This window comes from Ranitomeya variabilis, chromosome 4 (genome assembly GCF_051348905.1).
Source record: "Ranitomeya variabilis isolate aRanVar5 chromosome 4, aRanVar5.hap1, whole genome shotgun sequence".
Lineage (NCBI taxonomy): Eukaryota > Metazoa > Chordata > Amphibia > Anura > Dendrobatidae > Ranitomeya > Ranitomeya variabilis.
Genome location: NC_135235.1, coordinates 444,414,082 through 444,429,597, shown reverse-complemented (window position 1 = coordinate 444,429,597; position 15,516 = coordinate 444,414,082). Strand labels below are relative to the sequence as shown.

The following is a 15,516-nucleotide window of genomic DNA, read 5'->3' as shown; positions in this document are numbered from 1 at the left end:
CTGCACAAGCCACTGAGCTCACTTGCTGGCTGCAGTGCTGCGACATGACATCAGCGTTGCATAAATAACAGAGCCTGGGAGCAGCAGGGGAGAGACGTAGCTAGACCCGGGGAGGGTGAGTAAAGTTTAGTTGTTTACTTTTTTTTAAACAAACTGGAGCTGGGTGATGGGGGATTTCCAAAAGCAAAAACCCCATTAAAGCCTGAATAGGCTATAGCACCTTACTAAGAAATTGGTTAGCACATCTTTGCACCAGAAAACAGTGAAAGAGTATTCCCCATGTCCATCTCACCAGATGGATTGGGGGACCCCTGTTGGTGCCAGTTCCAGGACATGCACTTATCACACATCCTGAGAAATGTATGCCTTTGCAGAATTCATGCAAATGAAGGGTCTGTTTTCATGGAATATTACAGCTGTGCACGGTTCAGTACAACATATTGTTCCTCCAGTCTCTGCATACATCTGTCCCTCTTACATTAGAAGGTATTCAGAGTAATTCTTGTTTGATAAATTGGGAATGTCACTAAATATTACCTTGTGCTCAGACATACTTTGCCTTGATTTCACCAGGTGCAGGAGGCAAATGCCCGTTTAGAGCAAGAAGCTCTGAATGAGATGGAGCTGGCCCCTGTACAGCGCAAGATTGAGGCTCGATCAGCAGAAGATTCCTTCACTGGGTTTGTGCGCACACTGTATTTTGCGGACACCTTCATCCGTGACAGTAAGCTATATACCAAAGGGAATGGGAAGTGTATTCTCTAGTCTAGGAAGAGTTCATGAATTTTCCATTTTGCATCAGGTCACCTTTTGGATACATAAGGTGACTCCTTGCAAATGGTTTTCTTCTGCTCTGGCTGCTATTGGGATTGGGCAAAAAAATGTAAGTCCGCAGAGAAAGCACTGTACAGACACAGAATTAGCCGGGGCAACTGTGCAATCAGAAATCTGCAATGTTTTAAAGGGAGAATAAAATACACGAAGCAATACAAACTGCCAAATCCGTAAAACTGTATTTAAAGCTGCTCACTATTTTTATATAATCTTCTATTTTGATGATTATTATTAAAGGGACAAAGAATGGAAGTTTTCCAAAATGTGTAGTTCTGAGCAGTATTCCCATATCACTCAATTTGGAGCATGTAAATGTGATTTCAAAGCATTTAGTACAGATTTCACAATGGCACTAAATCTGGTCAAATAGATTGAGGGTTGAAATGAGATTTAAAGGGTTTGCAGCAGCCGAGTGGGAGTCTGCAGGTCGGAAGTGTCCGTGTATTACCATTGCCCAGAAGTGTTGAAATGAATTCCTCCCTGGAATTTATCATCTTCAAATTTGTACCTATTTTTAAGATGTTGTTTTTTTTCTACTAGTTGTTGGTTTTATGTTGGTCATTTTTAGCATTTTGTTTCCCCAGGCACCCGGCATTCTCCCTCTCTATGGGCTGGTACGAACGGTGGCACAGTATATGCTTTTTCTTTGCGTGTCCCACCAACAGAACGACGGATGGAAGAGGCAGTGTCTGCATCACAAAGTAAGGGCTTGTTTACATTGGCTGATGGCAGCTAAACCATTGGCTATGTTTGCCTACTGGCATGCCTATAATGGCTGTTTAGACAGGCTAATGGCACTTACCATGCATACAGAGCAATCAGTAATGGATCATTTTTGTGCACATAGTGTCATTGTTCCGGATAGCAAAGGTCCTGTTTACACAGGGGCATTTTTTGTCAAATATTATTTCAAGGAGTTTTCCCACTCTCAGAAAAATTGGACCCCAAACAGTTCGTATACTGCATGTTAGCAAACTAAACGGTACTCGCCTCCTTGAGATCAGTGATTGACTGCAGTAAAGTGAGTTGTTGACATGTCACTTTTGCAGTCAAACTACAGAAAACAGAGCAGCGATGGGAGGGTGATTGATTACGGCCGGGTTTTGTTATTTTCCGTTACTAGAATTGTTTGGGGTCCATATTTCTAAAAGTGAAAAACCCCTTTTAAAATGCCTCAAAAATGATTTCTGCCGAGCTTTTTTCTCATTTGGGTGACTGACAGCCTGTTTACATTGGTGGATTATCGGGAGTCAAGTGTTTCCAGGAAGCTTCGATCATATGGCTAGTCTAAGTGCACTTCTACGTAATTATTCTGTAGATTGTGTTGTTGATGTTGCTGATGTGGTTTGTATACATCATTATAAAGAGAAATTCTCTTCTGCTTGTTCTAGTCAAAGAAATCCAACTTATGCACAGAGCACCAGTAGTGGGCATCCTAATTTTGGATGGTCACAGCGTTCCCCTCCCAGAACCTCTTGAAGCTGCTCATGACCTTTCAAAAAGTCCAGATATGCAAGGGAGCCACCAGTTGCTGGTCATATCTGAAGAACAGTTTAAGGTAGGTATCATTGTGGTTATTGTACTGGATTAGGTTTCTACAAGCCGTATTCTGACACATGCCTTTAACAGGTATTCACTCTGCCAAAAGTGAGCAGTAAATTAAAGCTAAAGCTGACGGCCACAGAAGGTTGCCGGGTGCGGAAGGCCGCAGTGTGCACTTTTGGCAGTTGTCGAGCAGAAGACCATAGTGAAAATCACTTGACTGTTCTTACCAACCTGGGAGATATCCAGGTGGTGTCTCTGCCTCATCTGAAGTCACAAGTGCGTTATGACTGTATCCGGAAGGAAGATGTGAGTGGAATAGCATCTTGTGTGTTCACCAAGAGTGGACAAGGTGAGTGGAACCCACGTCCAGACGGTAAAACCAGTCTCGCTTAATACAACTATTAAAAATACTTGCAGCTTTCTTGTGTTTTGTTATTCTATACTGTATACTTAGATTTTTTTTTTCCTTAAAGGGTTTTACCTCATATCGCCTTCAGAAATGGAGCGTTTTTCTTTGTCCACATGCTGGCTTATTGCTCCTCGATGCAAGGTTGAGCCTCCAGAACCATCTGTGAATGGACGATTCCAAAGAGGCGACAGCACAGAAAGGCAAAACGAACGATCCAGGCAAGTGACACGGAAGTGGCCAGTTTTCCACCAGCAATTGCTATGGTGTCATAGCATCACTCGTACATATGAAACCTGTGTAGTCTTTTGAAATGCCAGATGGCCTGATAATATATTATTGGTTTACTGTCATTGCAGGATGCCCAGCAGGAGTGACTCTAGTACAGATGGTAAGAAAAAATTCTGAATTGTACCTAAATCCGATTATTACCCAGTCAGCTTGTCTTTTTTCTTTTTATAAATTTCAGTGACTTGGTCTCCCTAGAACCTGAATAAGTCAAATATGTGAAATTTGATTATATGGATTTTCTGCCATTAGGTAATTTCATAAGCATTAGAATCAGGGTGGGTATGACCGCTGGGACCTGGTCTTGAGAAGAGGGGTAAGACAGCTGGCCACACATTAATGGGATATTTGGTTGCAACGAAAGAAAGCCCCTGTAAATATAATTTCCTCACTGATAAAAATCTTTATGTATCTGACTTATTTCCTAATAAATTCTTGCCCTTCTCTCAGCACATAGATCTCGAAGGCAGGTGATGGAGCATGCGTTGCTGAACGATGAGCGTGAGTATCCCCCTTGTTACTGCTGCCACTGGAATGTGGCTCTTGATGTGTCATCATGAGGGGTGTCTGTATGGTAAAGGTATTTTAAGGATTTCAACAGTGTTGGAACTTGCAGTCCGCTGTAGTCTTTGATCGATTCCCAAGTTCTTATGAAAAAAAAATATATATATATGTATATAATTTTTTTTTTTGTGTGTGCCATAACTGGGCATTCGACCTGTTCCCATTCCTGCATTCGACCTGTGGGGCCATTTTATTTTTGAGTTTTACATAGAGGCCTGTCTCTCAAAACGCATAGAGAACATATTACATTTGTCAATATTCCCAAGACGTAGAAAAGGAAATTTGGTGTCCCGTAATTAAAAGGTACAATTTTCCTTCAGATGAAAATATGGCATAACAATTTTCTCTATTACAATCATTACTGAAAATGTTCCTATATATAGATATTACTGTTACATACTTGTTATAGTGCTCTGGTATTTTTTTTTTAAATTCCATCTCAGAACGTACATCTAATCTATTGCAGGTGAAAAGTCATTTCTACAGCACCGATTTTTATACTCTGGCCCGTACAATGGCAGAAATCACTTTGCCGCCTTTTTTCTGTGCAGTGAAACTAGAATGATGTTCTTAGAGGGAATCAAAGGAACACAAAGGGGCATTATACCAATGAACAGCAATATCAAGAGGGTTAAATTATATATAAAAAAAAGTGTTTTGCGTGATGTCACAGGGAAATCCTAATTACTTATTGTTTGCCAGCCTTTTAACATTGTGCATGGGAATAGTGAAACAAACATTGAATAATCAATCACCTATAACATTTTTTAAATTTCCCGTGGAAAATGAATGGTAACTTGATTGCTTGTTATGTTCATCTCCTCAGTCTTCATGTAAGACGCAGTGACCGAGAGAATGCAGAAAAAAAAAACCATGCTATGTTTAAATAGCCATTTTTATTCCTGATAGTTTTGAAATGTTTTTTGTTTTTTCTATTAGAAGCAGACCATTTTTAGTTTAATGTAGGAGCTGTCTACACTAGCAGAGCCCTTGAGTTCGGTGATTGGCTGCAGCGGTGATGTGTGCTGTTGATATTACGTTCTTACTGGACAGCATAGGAGGGCCATTGCTATAGCTGGGGGGGGAGGGCAAATACCATTTAATATACATGCCTACCAGCAGTTGCTTAACCCCTTCTTAACATCTGACATACACATGTATTTCATAATGGGAATGGTGGTCCTACATTTTGATGTACAGGTATGTCGTGGTGATCATGTGGACACGGGAGATGTTGCCTGCACAGTCACTGCCAGGAGCGCGGTTAACTGACAAATTCCAAGTGCATTGCAGTGGCCCAAAAAAAAATACTGGTGTTTCAAAATCAGCTATACGAAATGTGTATTTTTTTTATAATTTTTTTTTTTTTTTAAATGGGGCATAAAAGGGCGATTTGGAAATTTTCTTTCCATATTTTAAACTTTTTACTGTATTTATTGGTAACCTTAGATTTGAATTTGTGATATGTAGAGAAAATTCCTCATCTCCTATGAACCCCAGCCTCGGCCGACATGTGCCTGGAAAGATGTGGGCTCTTCGTGCAAGCCCACATCACAGTCAGAGCATAGGCAGAAAGCTGCCAATCACTCATGTGGGTTGGGTTATACAGACTCTGAATTCAGAGAACGGGTAGATCTGCAGCCAAAAAAATGGTGATTTTATCAAACCCAATAAGTGATACATTGCAGGAATCGGGATCTCTGCCCCTAAATCTTGTTCCTCTCAGATGAGGTAACAAAAACTTGGTAAAAAATTCTTAAATGTAAACAAGATTTTTCTGACAGCAAATAAACATTTTAAATGATGGATTGAAAGTGTGAAAAGGTTGCAGAACTATTTTCTGTGGTGATTAAATAACCTTGTTATTAAATGCAATAACTGTTATCTCTATAGATATGCTGAAGGAGATCCAGAGTACTTTGGAAGGTTCTCGAACGTAAGTGGGATTGTATCTGTCTAAAACAAACAAACAAAAGTGTACATCTGTGTGATAGTCCGTCACTAAAATGGGTACTCCATGATAGTCTGTACCGGACAGTTATGTCTGAACAGCCTTTGGTACTGTGGTACCCCTAAGGCAGGGTGGCGAACCTCAGACGCGTGGGCCCCTTACAGCCCTCCATGACCTTTTATCTGGGAGGATTCCCGAGGACTAGCAGCTGTATTTTGACAGCCGCAGGACCATTAATTTCTTGCTCTGTGAGAAAAATATTTAGAATTGAGTCCTCAGTGGTTGATACCTTTTAATGGCTAACTGAAAAGATGGTAACAGGTTGTAAGCTTTCGAGACTACTCAGGTCTCTTCATCAGGCATAGACTCATTGAAAGTCTGAAGAATCCCATATTGCTCTGTGAGCACACGCATTGTTCACTACTGCATGATAAGGCGCATGGAATGAATGCCAGTGTCAGGATATGCTTTGAGGGAGGGCACACAATTTGTACAGCCCCCGAAGTTATTATAACAAAGATATGACTGGCATGCTTTATATATAACTTCACCTTCTTACTATTCATGATTGTGTAATCATATGTAGGACTATCTGCATAATACTACTCTTTATAAGGCACATTGGGGCTAGTAGAATCTCTGCAATATTTGTACATATCCATTGTCCTCTTCATCCTGTATTTGTGTGGTACTTCTGTGTCTAAAAGACACTTATTTCTGGTGATTGGTGGAGGTCAGATGCTAGCCGATCACATATAAACAATCACTGTAAAAAAAAAAAAAAAGGGGTTCTTGTTTAAACCCTCTGACTTTTCCTCTCTTAAACCTGATGGACGCTTTTTTTTGCCCAACCAAATTATGTCCCAAAAACCTATAGCTGTTATGTATAACTAGCAGTCATATCTTATCAGTAACTGTTCCATCCTTCTTTGCAGGAGTTATGGAGAAAGAAACTCTCGCCAGATTGCTGTAGGAGGCAGGCTTAGTAATGGAGCAGGTATAGTATATATCATTATATAGTATGTATCAATCAATCATTCTGCATTGTATTTAACTGTTAAAACTATCTCTATTTTTATTAAACCAGTCAGGTTTTGGACTGTCTCTACATTGTATATACAGTGGGGGAAATAAGTATTTGATCCCTTGCTGATTTTGTAAGTTTGCCCACTGTCAAAAACATGACAGTCTATAATTTTAAGGGTAGGTTAATTTTAACATTGAGAGATAGAATATGAAAAATAAAGTCCAGAAAATCATATTGTATAAATTATATTCATTTATTTGCATTTTGCAGTGAGAAATAAGTATTTGATCCCCAGCAACCATTAAGGGTATGTTTCCACTGTCAGTAAATGCTGGGGATTGGACGCTGCGTACAGCCGCAGCGGCCAGAAGTTACAGCATAGTGGATGGGATTTTATGAAATCCCATCTCCGCTATGCGTGCACGGACGCCTCGGCGTCCCTGCGTATACGCACATGCGATGCGTCTTTCTAGACTGCAGTATGTCAATTTATCTTGCTGAGATGTGCTGCGTCCAAAGCGCTGTCAATACTGACTGTGGAAACATACCCTTAGAGTTCTGGCTTCTACAGATCAGTTAGACTCTCCTAATCAACTCATTACCTGCATTAAAAGTCAGCGGTCTTACATAGTCAGCTTTATAAAAGACTCCTGTCCACAGACTCAATTAATCAGTCAGACTCTAACCTCTACAACATGGACAAGAGCAGAGAGTTTCTAAGGATGTCGGGGACAAGATCATAGCCCTGCACAAAGCTGGAATGGTCTCCAAAACCATAATTAAGATGCTGGATGAGAAGGAGACAACTGTTGGTGTAATAGTAAGAAAATGGAAGAAATTTAAAAAATGACTGTCAATTGACCTCGATCTGGGGCATCATGCAAAATCTCCCCTCATGGGGTATCCTTGATCATGAGTAAGGTGAAAGATTGGCCTAAAACTACACGGGGAGAACTTGTTAATGATCTCAAGTCAGCTGGGACCACAGTCACCAAGAAAACCATTGGTAACACATTACACCGTAAATAGTGTAGTTACTTACCGATAACGGTATTTCTCAGAGCCCATGACAGCACTACCAGAGAGAGGGAATCCGCCCTTCAGGGACAAGAAACCTACAGGATAAAAAGGCGGTACCTCTCTCCTGCGTCAGTTTGGTTTACAGAGCATCAGAGGTCCTCCAGGTTAGTGACAACAGGAAATATACATTTTTAGCAAAATACTTATGAAGATTACACCGTGTCTAAATCAAACACACACTTCGTATAATAAGGTGCTCACCGCACACGTGATAAGGGGGGGAATAAGCAGGTGCTGTCATGGGCTCTGAGAAATACCGTTATCGGTAAGTAACTACACTATTCTCAGTCGCCCATGACAGCACTACCAGAGAGAACTGCAGAGATTATTGCTTTAGGGAGGGACCACAGCCTGCAAGACCCTTCTTCCGAAGGTTAAGTCAGACGAAGAGGCTAGGTCTAATCGATAGTGCCTAAAGAAGGTTGAAGGTGTTGACCAGGTGGCCGCTTTACAGATTTTATCTATTGGTACCTCCGACCTTTCGGCCCAGGAGGTCGCCATAGCCCTTGTAGAGTGTGCCTTGAGCCCTTCAGGCACTGCGTTTCCCGTGGATGAGTATGCCAGGGCTATCGCATCAGTAACCCAGCGAGCTATAGTGCTTTTGGAGGCTTTGAGTCCTTTTCTAGGTCCCTGAAAACAGACAAAAAGAGACCCTTCCTTCCTACACTGTCGGGAGGATTCTAGGTAATGTATTAAACACCTTCTCACATCTAAAGTGTGGAATTTTTCCTCTTTGATTTTTCGGGTTTGGAAAGAAGGAAGGAAGGATTATTTCCTGGGACCTATGGAAATTGGAAGCAACTTTGGGTAGATAAGCAGGGTCTGTTATTAATATTACCCTATCCTCCATGATTTGTGTGAAGGGAGGATTCGCAGATAAGAGCCTGGAGGTCACTAATTCTACGGGCAGACGTTAGGGCTGTAAGAAGGGCCGTTTTGAGAGATAAGATTTTAAGTGGTATCGAATCTATGGGCTCAAACGGGGGTTCTGTCAGAGCTGATAGTACTAAATTTAAGTCCCAAGATGGAGGACTTTTGATTTTTATGGGCCTAGAACGTACAGCGGCTTTAATGAATCTTGTTACCCATGGGTTAGTGGCAATACTATCATTGTATAAGGCCGCTACCTGCACTTTTAAGGTGCTCACCGAGAGGCCCAAATCCAAGCCTTTCTGTAGGAACTGTAATATTTTGACCACTGGGACCCCATCTTCCTGCACGTTTTCATTAAGTGGAAAGACTCTACGTCTTTTCTGGCCCAGACCCCCGAACATAATGTCCTGTACTGTTTTGTCAGGACGTGGATCTAGGACACCCATTGTAGATCTTACAGTCTTTACAAGGGCATCTACTTCGTCTAAGGGGAAGCAGTGACGGCCTCCACTCTGAGTCCGAGGAGGAAGAGGAACCTTTTCTGTCTGATATATCCTCATCAGAACTAGAAGGATCGGAGTGAGAAAGGGGCACAGGTGTTTTTTCCTTAACCCCCTCCCCTTTAAGGGATTTGAATGCTGTTTCTACCTCTGATCTTATTACTGATCGTAATTCAGAGGCAAAACTAGGGGTTTCTTCACAAAGGACTTGTCCTATACAGGAACCGCATAATTTCTTATCCCAGTTCTGTAACAGGGGTTCTCCACATAAGGGGCAGTCTCTATGTTTAGTTTTCTCCATTTTTTTTCTTGCCTAAAAAATAAATGGAAAAAGGGGACCCCAATTATTTGGTGAACTTTCACGAAGATCACTCACCCATCTTGCGCAGCCACAGGTACCAGTTCTGGAGGAGGTATGGGATCTTGTATGAGACCCGAAGTAGATGGTGTCGGCTGGCTAGACATATTGGAGGCTTTACTCTGCGGCGTGGAATGGCTCCTGGAGCGGGTACTTCGGGTGCCTGCAGAGGTCCTTCTCTTTGTCTCGCCTGACTTGCGCTGGTGGTGTCGCTGCTGCTGCGGCGGTGGCTGTAAGGGCTGTGCCGGCTGGAGCTGCTGATCGCTGTCCGCCATATTGGGACTGCATGCAGCAAAGGGCGCTCTCACAGCGGTCTTTTAAATAGTCTGCCGATTCACCCCTCCTCCAGGGCTGCGTTTCAGGGAAGCGCTTGTCCCCTCATCTCAAGTGCGCACGCGCGCTCTGCCCGGGACCCGGAAGTAGACAGCGTCTATATCTGGTGCGGCGGCCATCTTGGTGCTCTCACACACCGAGCCGCCGCTCCGGACCAGGAAGTGCCTCCGCATGCAAAGGCACGCCGGATCCCTGAAGCCCCTACCCCAATCCGGGGAGGCAGCCGCGCTCCCCTCCGCACGCTCTGCAGCCCCATCGGACCCAGAAGCGGCGGCGTCGGACACCGTACCAGCGGTGACAGGGGCCTCCCCGCCGTCATACCCCCACTGGTCGGCTCCGGATCTCGGGTACCGAATCCTTGAGGGTTCCCTTGTCAGGGACAGTAAACAAAACTGACGCAGGAGAGAGGTACCGCCCTTTTTATCCTGTAGGTTTCCTGTCCCTGAAGGGCGGATTCCCTCTCTCTGGTAGTGCTGTCATGGGCGACTGAGAAGGTTTAAAATCCTGCAGCATCCGCAAGGTCCCCCCTGTTCAAGGAGACATATGTGCAAGCCTGTCTGAAGTTTGCCAATGAACACCTGGATGATTGTGAGTTATTGGGAGAAGGTGCTGTGGTCAGATAAGACAAATATTAAAGTCTTTGGCATTAACTCAACTTGTCGTGTTTGGAGGAAGAGAAATGCTGCCTATGACCCAAAGAACACCATCTCCACTGTCAAGCATGGAGGTGGAAACATTGTTTTGGGGGTGTTTCTCTGCTAAGGGCACAGGACTACTTCACAGCATCAATGGGAGAAAAAAATGGAGTTATGTACTGTAAAATCCTGAGTGACAACCTCCTTCCCTCCGCCTGGATATTGAAAATGGGTCATTGCTTGGTCTTCCAGCAAGACAATGACCCAAAACATACAGCCAAGGCAACAAAGGAGTGGCTCAAAAAGCAGCACATTAAGGTAATGGTGTGGCCTAGCCAGTCTCTAGACCTTAATCCCATAGAAAACTTATGGAGGGAGTTGAAGCTTCGAGTTGCCAAGCGACAGCCTCAAAATCTTAAAGATTTAGAGATGATCTGCAAAGAGGAGTGGACCAAAATTCCTCCTGACATGTGAGCAAACCTCATCATCAACTACAAAAACCGTATGACTGCTGTGCTTGCCAACAATGGTTTATCCACAAAGTATTATGTCTTGTTTGTCAGAGGGATCAAATACTAATTTCTCACTTCAAAATGGAAAAAAATTATATAATCTATACAATGAGATTTTCTGGGTTTTATTTTTGATATTCTCTCAATGTTAAAATTAAGCTGGCAAAACAGGAGAAAAAATCCAGCTTCCAAAGATAATCAAATTTATTGAAGATAAAATGCAAAGTCCAAAAACATGGTTCACAGGAGAATGTGTAGCAGCAGGCTTTTTAAAATTAACCTACCCTTAAAATTATAAACTGTTCATGTCATGGTCAGTGGGCAAACTTACAAAATCAGCATGAGATCAATAACATATTTCCCCCACTGTAAATCAAACAAAAAAACAAAATAATGGTGTACTACATTGGATTAACTTCTGGATATGTAGCCTAAGCTGTATTAAACGCTTATATCATGGAGCAGGTTTTTTTTACTTTGCCTTATGTCAAATGCGTAAGCTACAATGAAAACCATGTTTGGTTACACTGTTAACATACTTTGTTAAAGGGAATCTGTCAGTAAACCAACCCTCCTAAGCATTCTACATGGACATGCAGATCACAGGAAGTTGAATACAATGATACCTTGATATCTACGATCCTATGTCTTATTCCAGAGAAATCCATGTTTTTGTTCTATTTAAATGAGCTGTTAGACTATGGGCCGGACACTGATAGGCATGAGAATCTGCCTCCAGAGCTTATTATAAATCAAAGGTAAGTTACCCGTGTGATGTGTAATGGCCGCTCTCCTGATCACAGCGCAGAGCTGTGTGTGATTATACCTGACACATCTGCAGATTCCTCTTGGTGCTTCAGCTTCCAGGCACCCAGTCTTGCAATATTGTTACAGTGCATCAGAGCTGTGAGAGCTGCAGCTGCTAACATGTTTGTTATGAGACAAAGTTCAGTTCTACTGTTCTGTGTTAGTTACATATCTCACACTGGTAGTACTTCCCTTCATTTATAATGAGCTCTGGAGGCAGAATCTCATGCAAATCAATGTTCGGCCCAGTAGCCTGAAACAGCTCATTTAGATGTAAGAAAAACATGGATTTCTCTGGAATAAGACATCTGATTGCAAATTTCAAGGTATCCTTTTATTCTGCTTCCTATCGCCTGCATGTCCATAACGCCTGCTACATCTTACTGACTGATTCCCTTTAACTATGCTTTTGTGCTTTGGTGATAATTTGTAACGATTCCTTAAAATCACAAGATTCTTCTGGGCTGTCACTCCATGATTTTTTTTGTGACTGCTTTTATGTGATTGGAGTAAACTTGTAGTTTTTATTTATTTATTTTTTTTAAGTTTATGTATTTTAAAATTTTTTTTTTTTTTGCGTGAAAGTTAGTTAAAAATATGAAACCTAGTGTATTGTCATCAAGACTAATCTGAATTTACCCTTTTTCAAAGCAGAATGACATTCCTCCTGACACGCTGATGTTTTGGGTTAAACCTAACCCATTGTGAATACACTACTGACTGGAGGCCCTTGGACTAGAGCAAGCTACAAGACAATGCTTTTCTCCATGGTTTGGACTATGTGGCCATATAGCCTCCATTCTGCACATGTCTCTTTAGCTATTCCTACAGGAAATTGTTTTTTAAGTTATACATTTTACTGCCTTACACCCTTCCCTCTGACCGTTCCTTGAGAGGAAGATGGACAATTTTTTTTATTTTGTTTTTAACAGGTTTTCTCTTATTGAATTATTTTAGGATCAATGTTTTTATACTGTACAATGTGGTGTAAGATGCCCTTGATGTTGGGTAACTTGAATTTATTGGGTTATTGTGCTTCCCAGTGATTGGGCTGCCATGCAATCTATTTTTGTAGGAAATAACCATTTGGTTGCCTTGCACACCAATAAATTATATGTTCAGTTACCACTGGCTCTGTGTGAATGATTGACAATATGTATATTGGTACCCTACCCCACGACTGGCAATAGAGCTGACAGAGCTCACATGATTTAACCAGTCGGAACTGGTTACTGGTGAACCATTAATTGCCCCACAATGAAAGCAGTTTCCTTTGCAGTAAAACTATATAAGCCAGTATTGATCCTAATATCTATGCTTAACCCTTTCCTGACCGGGCAGTTTTTTGTTTTGTTTTTTTCAATTTTTGTGCTTATGTCTTTGCTTCCCCTTGTTCCAAGTGCCATACTTTTTTTAATTTATCAGTACACCTAGCCATGTGAGGGCTCTTTTTATTTTGTGAGACAAATTGTACTTTCGATTGATGCCATACAATTTATCCTATGAATACTATTGGAGGAAATAGCGCAAAAATAGGGTCTTATCCGAGATATAGTCGGTTGATACAATTACATTGTACTCACCAGATGTAGCTAAATGAAAGCTTTGGGAGAATTTGCTGCAGCAGATCCACAGGTCCAGTAGAAATCAGCCGTTAGAAGTAATGGGAGAAAGCGTGGTTTTGTTCTGCGCTGCTGAATCACTGAAGGTCCAAATGTATTAATAAATGTGGTTTTTATTCAACACGTTTCAGAGTTCTAAGACTCCATCAGGAAACATCACAAAATGTGTCAATGCAAACTTCTCAGATCTTTAACCCTTTTGTGCCATGCGCCGTACTAGTTCGGCGCTGCGGCAACTGCAATTGTGCCAGCTGCAGTACTAGTACGGCGCACCGATCACCGCGGTCTCGTGCTGAGCGCCGCGGTGATGGGGTGCGGGTTTCAGCTGTGTGTGACAGCTGACACCCCGCCATAATGCCCCGATCGCAGGCATTTAACCCCTCTGATGCCGCTGTCAGTAGTGACAGCGGCAAAGAGGGGGATCCCCCTCTATTTGCCCCCGTCCCTGCGCGCTCCCATGAGAATAACGCGATATGATCGCGTTATTCTCATGGTCTCCGGTGTCCTGGAAGGAGTCCCCGGATCAAAGATGGCCACGGGGCTCCTTCCCGGTCCTTCAGTGAGGTGGCTTGCGAGCGCCTGCATAGAGCAGGCGTCGGCAAGCTTCCTGCACTGTGTCAGATCGCTGATCTGACACAGTGCTATGCAAAGTGTCAGATCTGCGATCTGACATGATACAGTGATGTCCCAACCTGGGACAATATTCTAAAGTAAATAAAAAAAGTGCAAATTTTTTTTTTTTTTTTTAAATCCCCAAATAATAATAAAAAAAATATATAAATCTATTTTTCCAATAAATCCATTTATTTATGTAAATAAAAAAAACAAAACAAAAGTACACATTTGGTATCGCCGCATCCGTAACGACTCGCTCTATAAAGCTGTCCCACTAGTTAACCCCTTCAGTGAACACCGTAAAAAGAGGCAAAAAACAATGCTTTATCATCATACTGCCGAACAAAAAGTGCAATAAAACGCGATCAAAACCACAGATGTAAATAAAAATGGTACCGCTGAAAACGTCATCTTGTCCCGCAAAAAAACAAGCCACCATACAGCTCCATCAGCAGAAAAATAAGTTATAGCTCTCAGAATAAAGCGATGCAAAATATAATTATTTTTTCTATAAAATAGTTTTTGTGTAAAAGCGCCAAAACATGAAAAAAAAGATATAAGTGAGGTATCGCTGTAATCGTACTGACCCGAACAATAATGCTGCCTTATCAATTTTACCACACGCGGAACGGTATTTAAAAAAAAAAAAAAAAAAAAAAAACGCAATTCCTGACTTGCTGGTTTTTGTTCATTCTGCCTCCCAAAAATCGGATTAAAAAGCAATCAAAAAATGTCATGTTTCCGAAAATGGTGCCAATAAAAACGTCAATTCGTCCCACAAAAAATAAGACCTCACATAACTCTGTGGGTCAAAATCTGGAAAGATTATAGCTCTCAAAATGTGATGCAAAAACTATTTTTTTGCAATAAAAAGCGTCTTTTAGGCTAGTTTCACATTTGCGTCTGTGCGCAGCGCATCATCCGCAAACGCATGCAAAAACGCATGCTAATGCAGCGTTTTTATCCACGCATGACAGCAAAAAAACGCAGCATTTGCATGCTTTTTTGATTGCATTTCCGCTTTCTATGCGCATGCGTTCGATATTTCCAGCTGGGCGTGTCTCAATGGGCGTGTCTCAAAACAGTTCCTGGACATGTGCAGTCCGAAGTACGCAAGTGCATCGAACGCATGCGTACGCAAGCGTTCCCATAGACAGTAATGCATTTTTCTCTAGTAGCCTTCCACGACAGCCACCAGGAGGTTGTCTCCACACCCTAATGGGGGACAGGAAGCACAAGAGGTTAAAAACCCCTCCCACCTCCCATTAACCAGTGTCTTTCCTGTCCCCCATGGGGCATGGAGAGGTTACTGGTGCGCTGGAGGTTACTGGTGCGCTGCAGCGGCCGGCTCTAGCAGTGTACCTTGTTTCTCTTTTGTGCCGGGCACTGATGGTCGGGCCCCCAGGGCTTCCTCCTCCGTTGTGCCTCCCGTCTCCTCCGGATTCTGGGACCGTGTTCCCGGTCCTCCTGCGTCCTCTCACGGGGATAAAGCTGGCCGGTGAGCCCATCCCGGAGGCCTCCCTGAGCTCTCCGGCGTCTCCCCCTCCTGCGCGCGCTGTTCGGCGA

The 15,516-nt window shown here is 42.5% G+C and overlaps 1 protein-coding gene across 6 annotated transcripts in view; it reads left to right on the top strand.

Annotated features, from left to right (window-relative positions):
• LLGL2 (LLGL scribble cell polarity complex component 2) overlaps positions 1-12,838 on the top strand; it is a 104,792-nt gene extending 91,954 nt beyond the window's left edge. For 3 of the 6 annotated variants that reach the window (XM_077251505.1, XM_077251507.1, XM_077251502.1), the window contains exons 17-26: positions 574-724; positions 1,419-1,535; positions 2,226-2,392; positions 2,464-2,728; positions 2,853-3,006; positions 3,145-3,176; positions 3,524-3,574; positions 5,531-5,573; positions 6,524-6,585; positions 12,368-12,838. In XM_077251505.1, coding sequence (XP_077107620.1) covers positions 574-724; positions 1,419-1,535; positions 2,226-2,392; positions 2,464-2,728; positions 2,853-3,006; positions 3,145-3,176; positions 3,524-3,574; positions 5,531-5,573; positions 6,524-6,585; positions 12,368-12,372 — 1,047 coding nt within the window. In that variant the 3' untranslated portion in view covers positions 12,373-12,838. Of the gene's footprint in view, positions 1-573; positions 725-1,418; positions 1,536-2,225; positions 2,393-2,463; positions 2,729-2,852; positions 3,007-3,144; positions 3,177-3,523; positions 3,575-5,530; positions 5,574-6,523; positions 6,586-12,364 lie in introns of all 6 variants that reach the window. The other 3 variants (XM_077251503.1, XM_077251504.1, XM_077251501.1) reach the window with 1 other exon arrangement.
• The last annotated feature ends 2,678 nt before the right edge of the window (positions 12,839-15,516 follow it).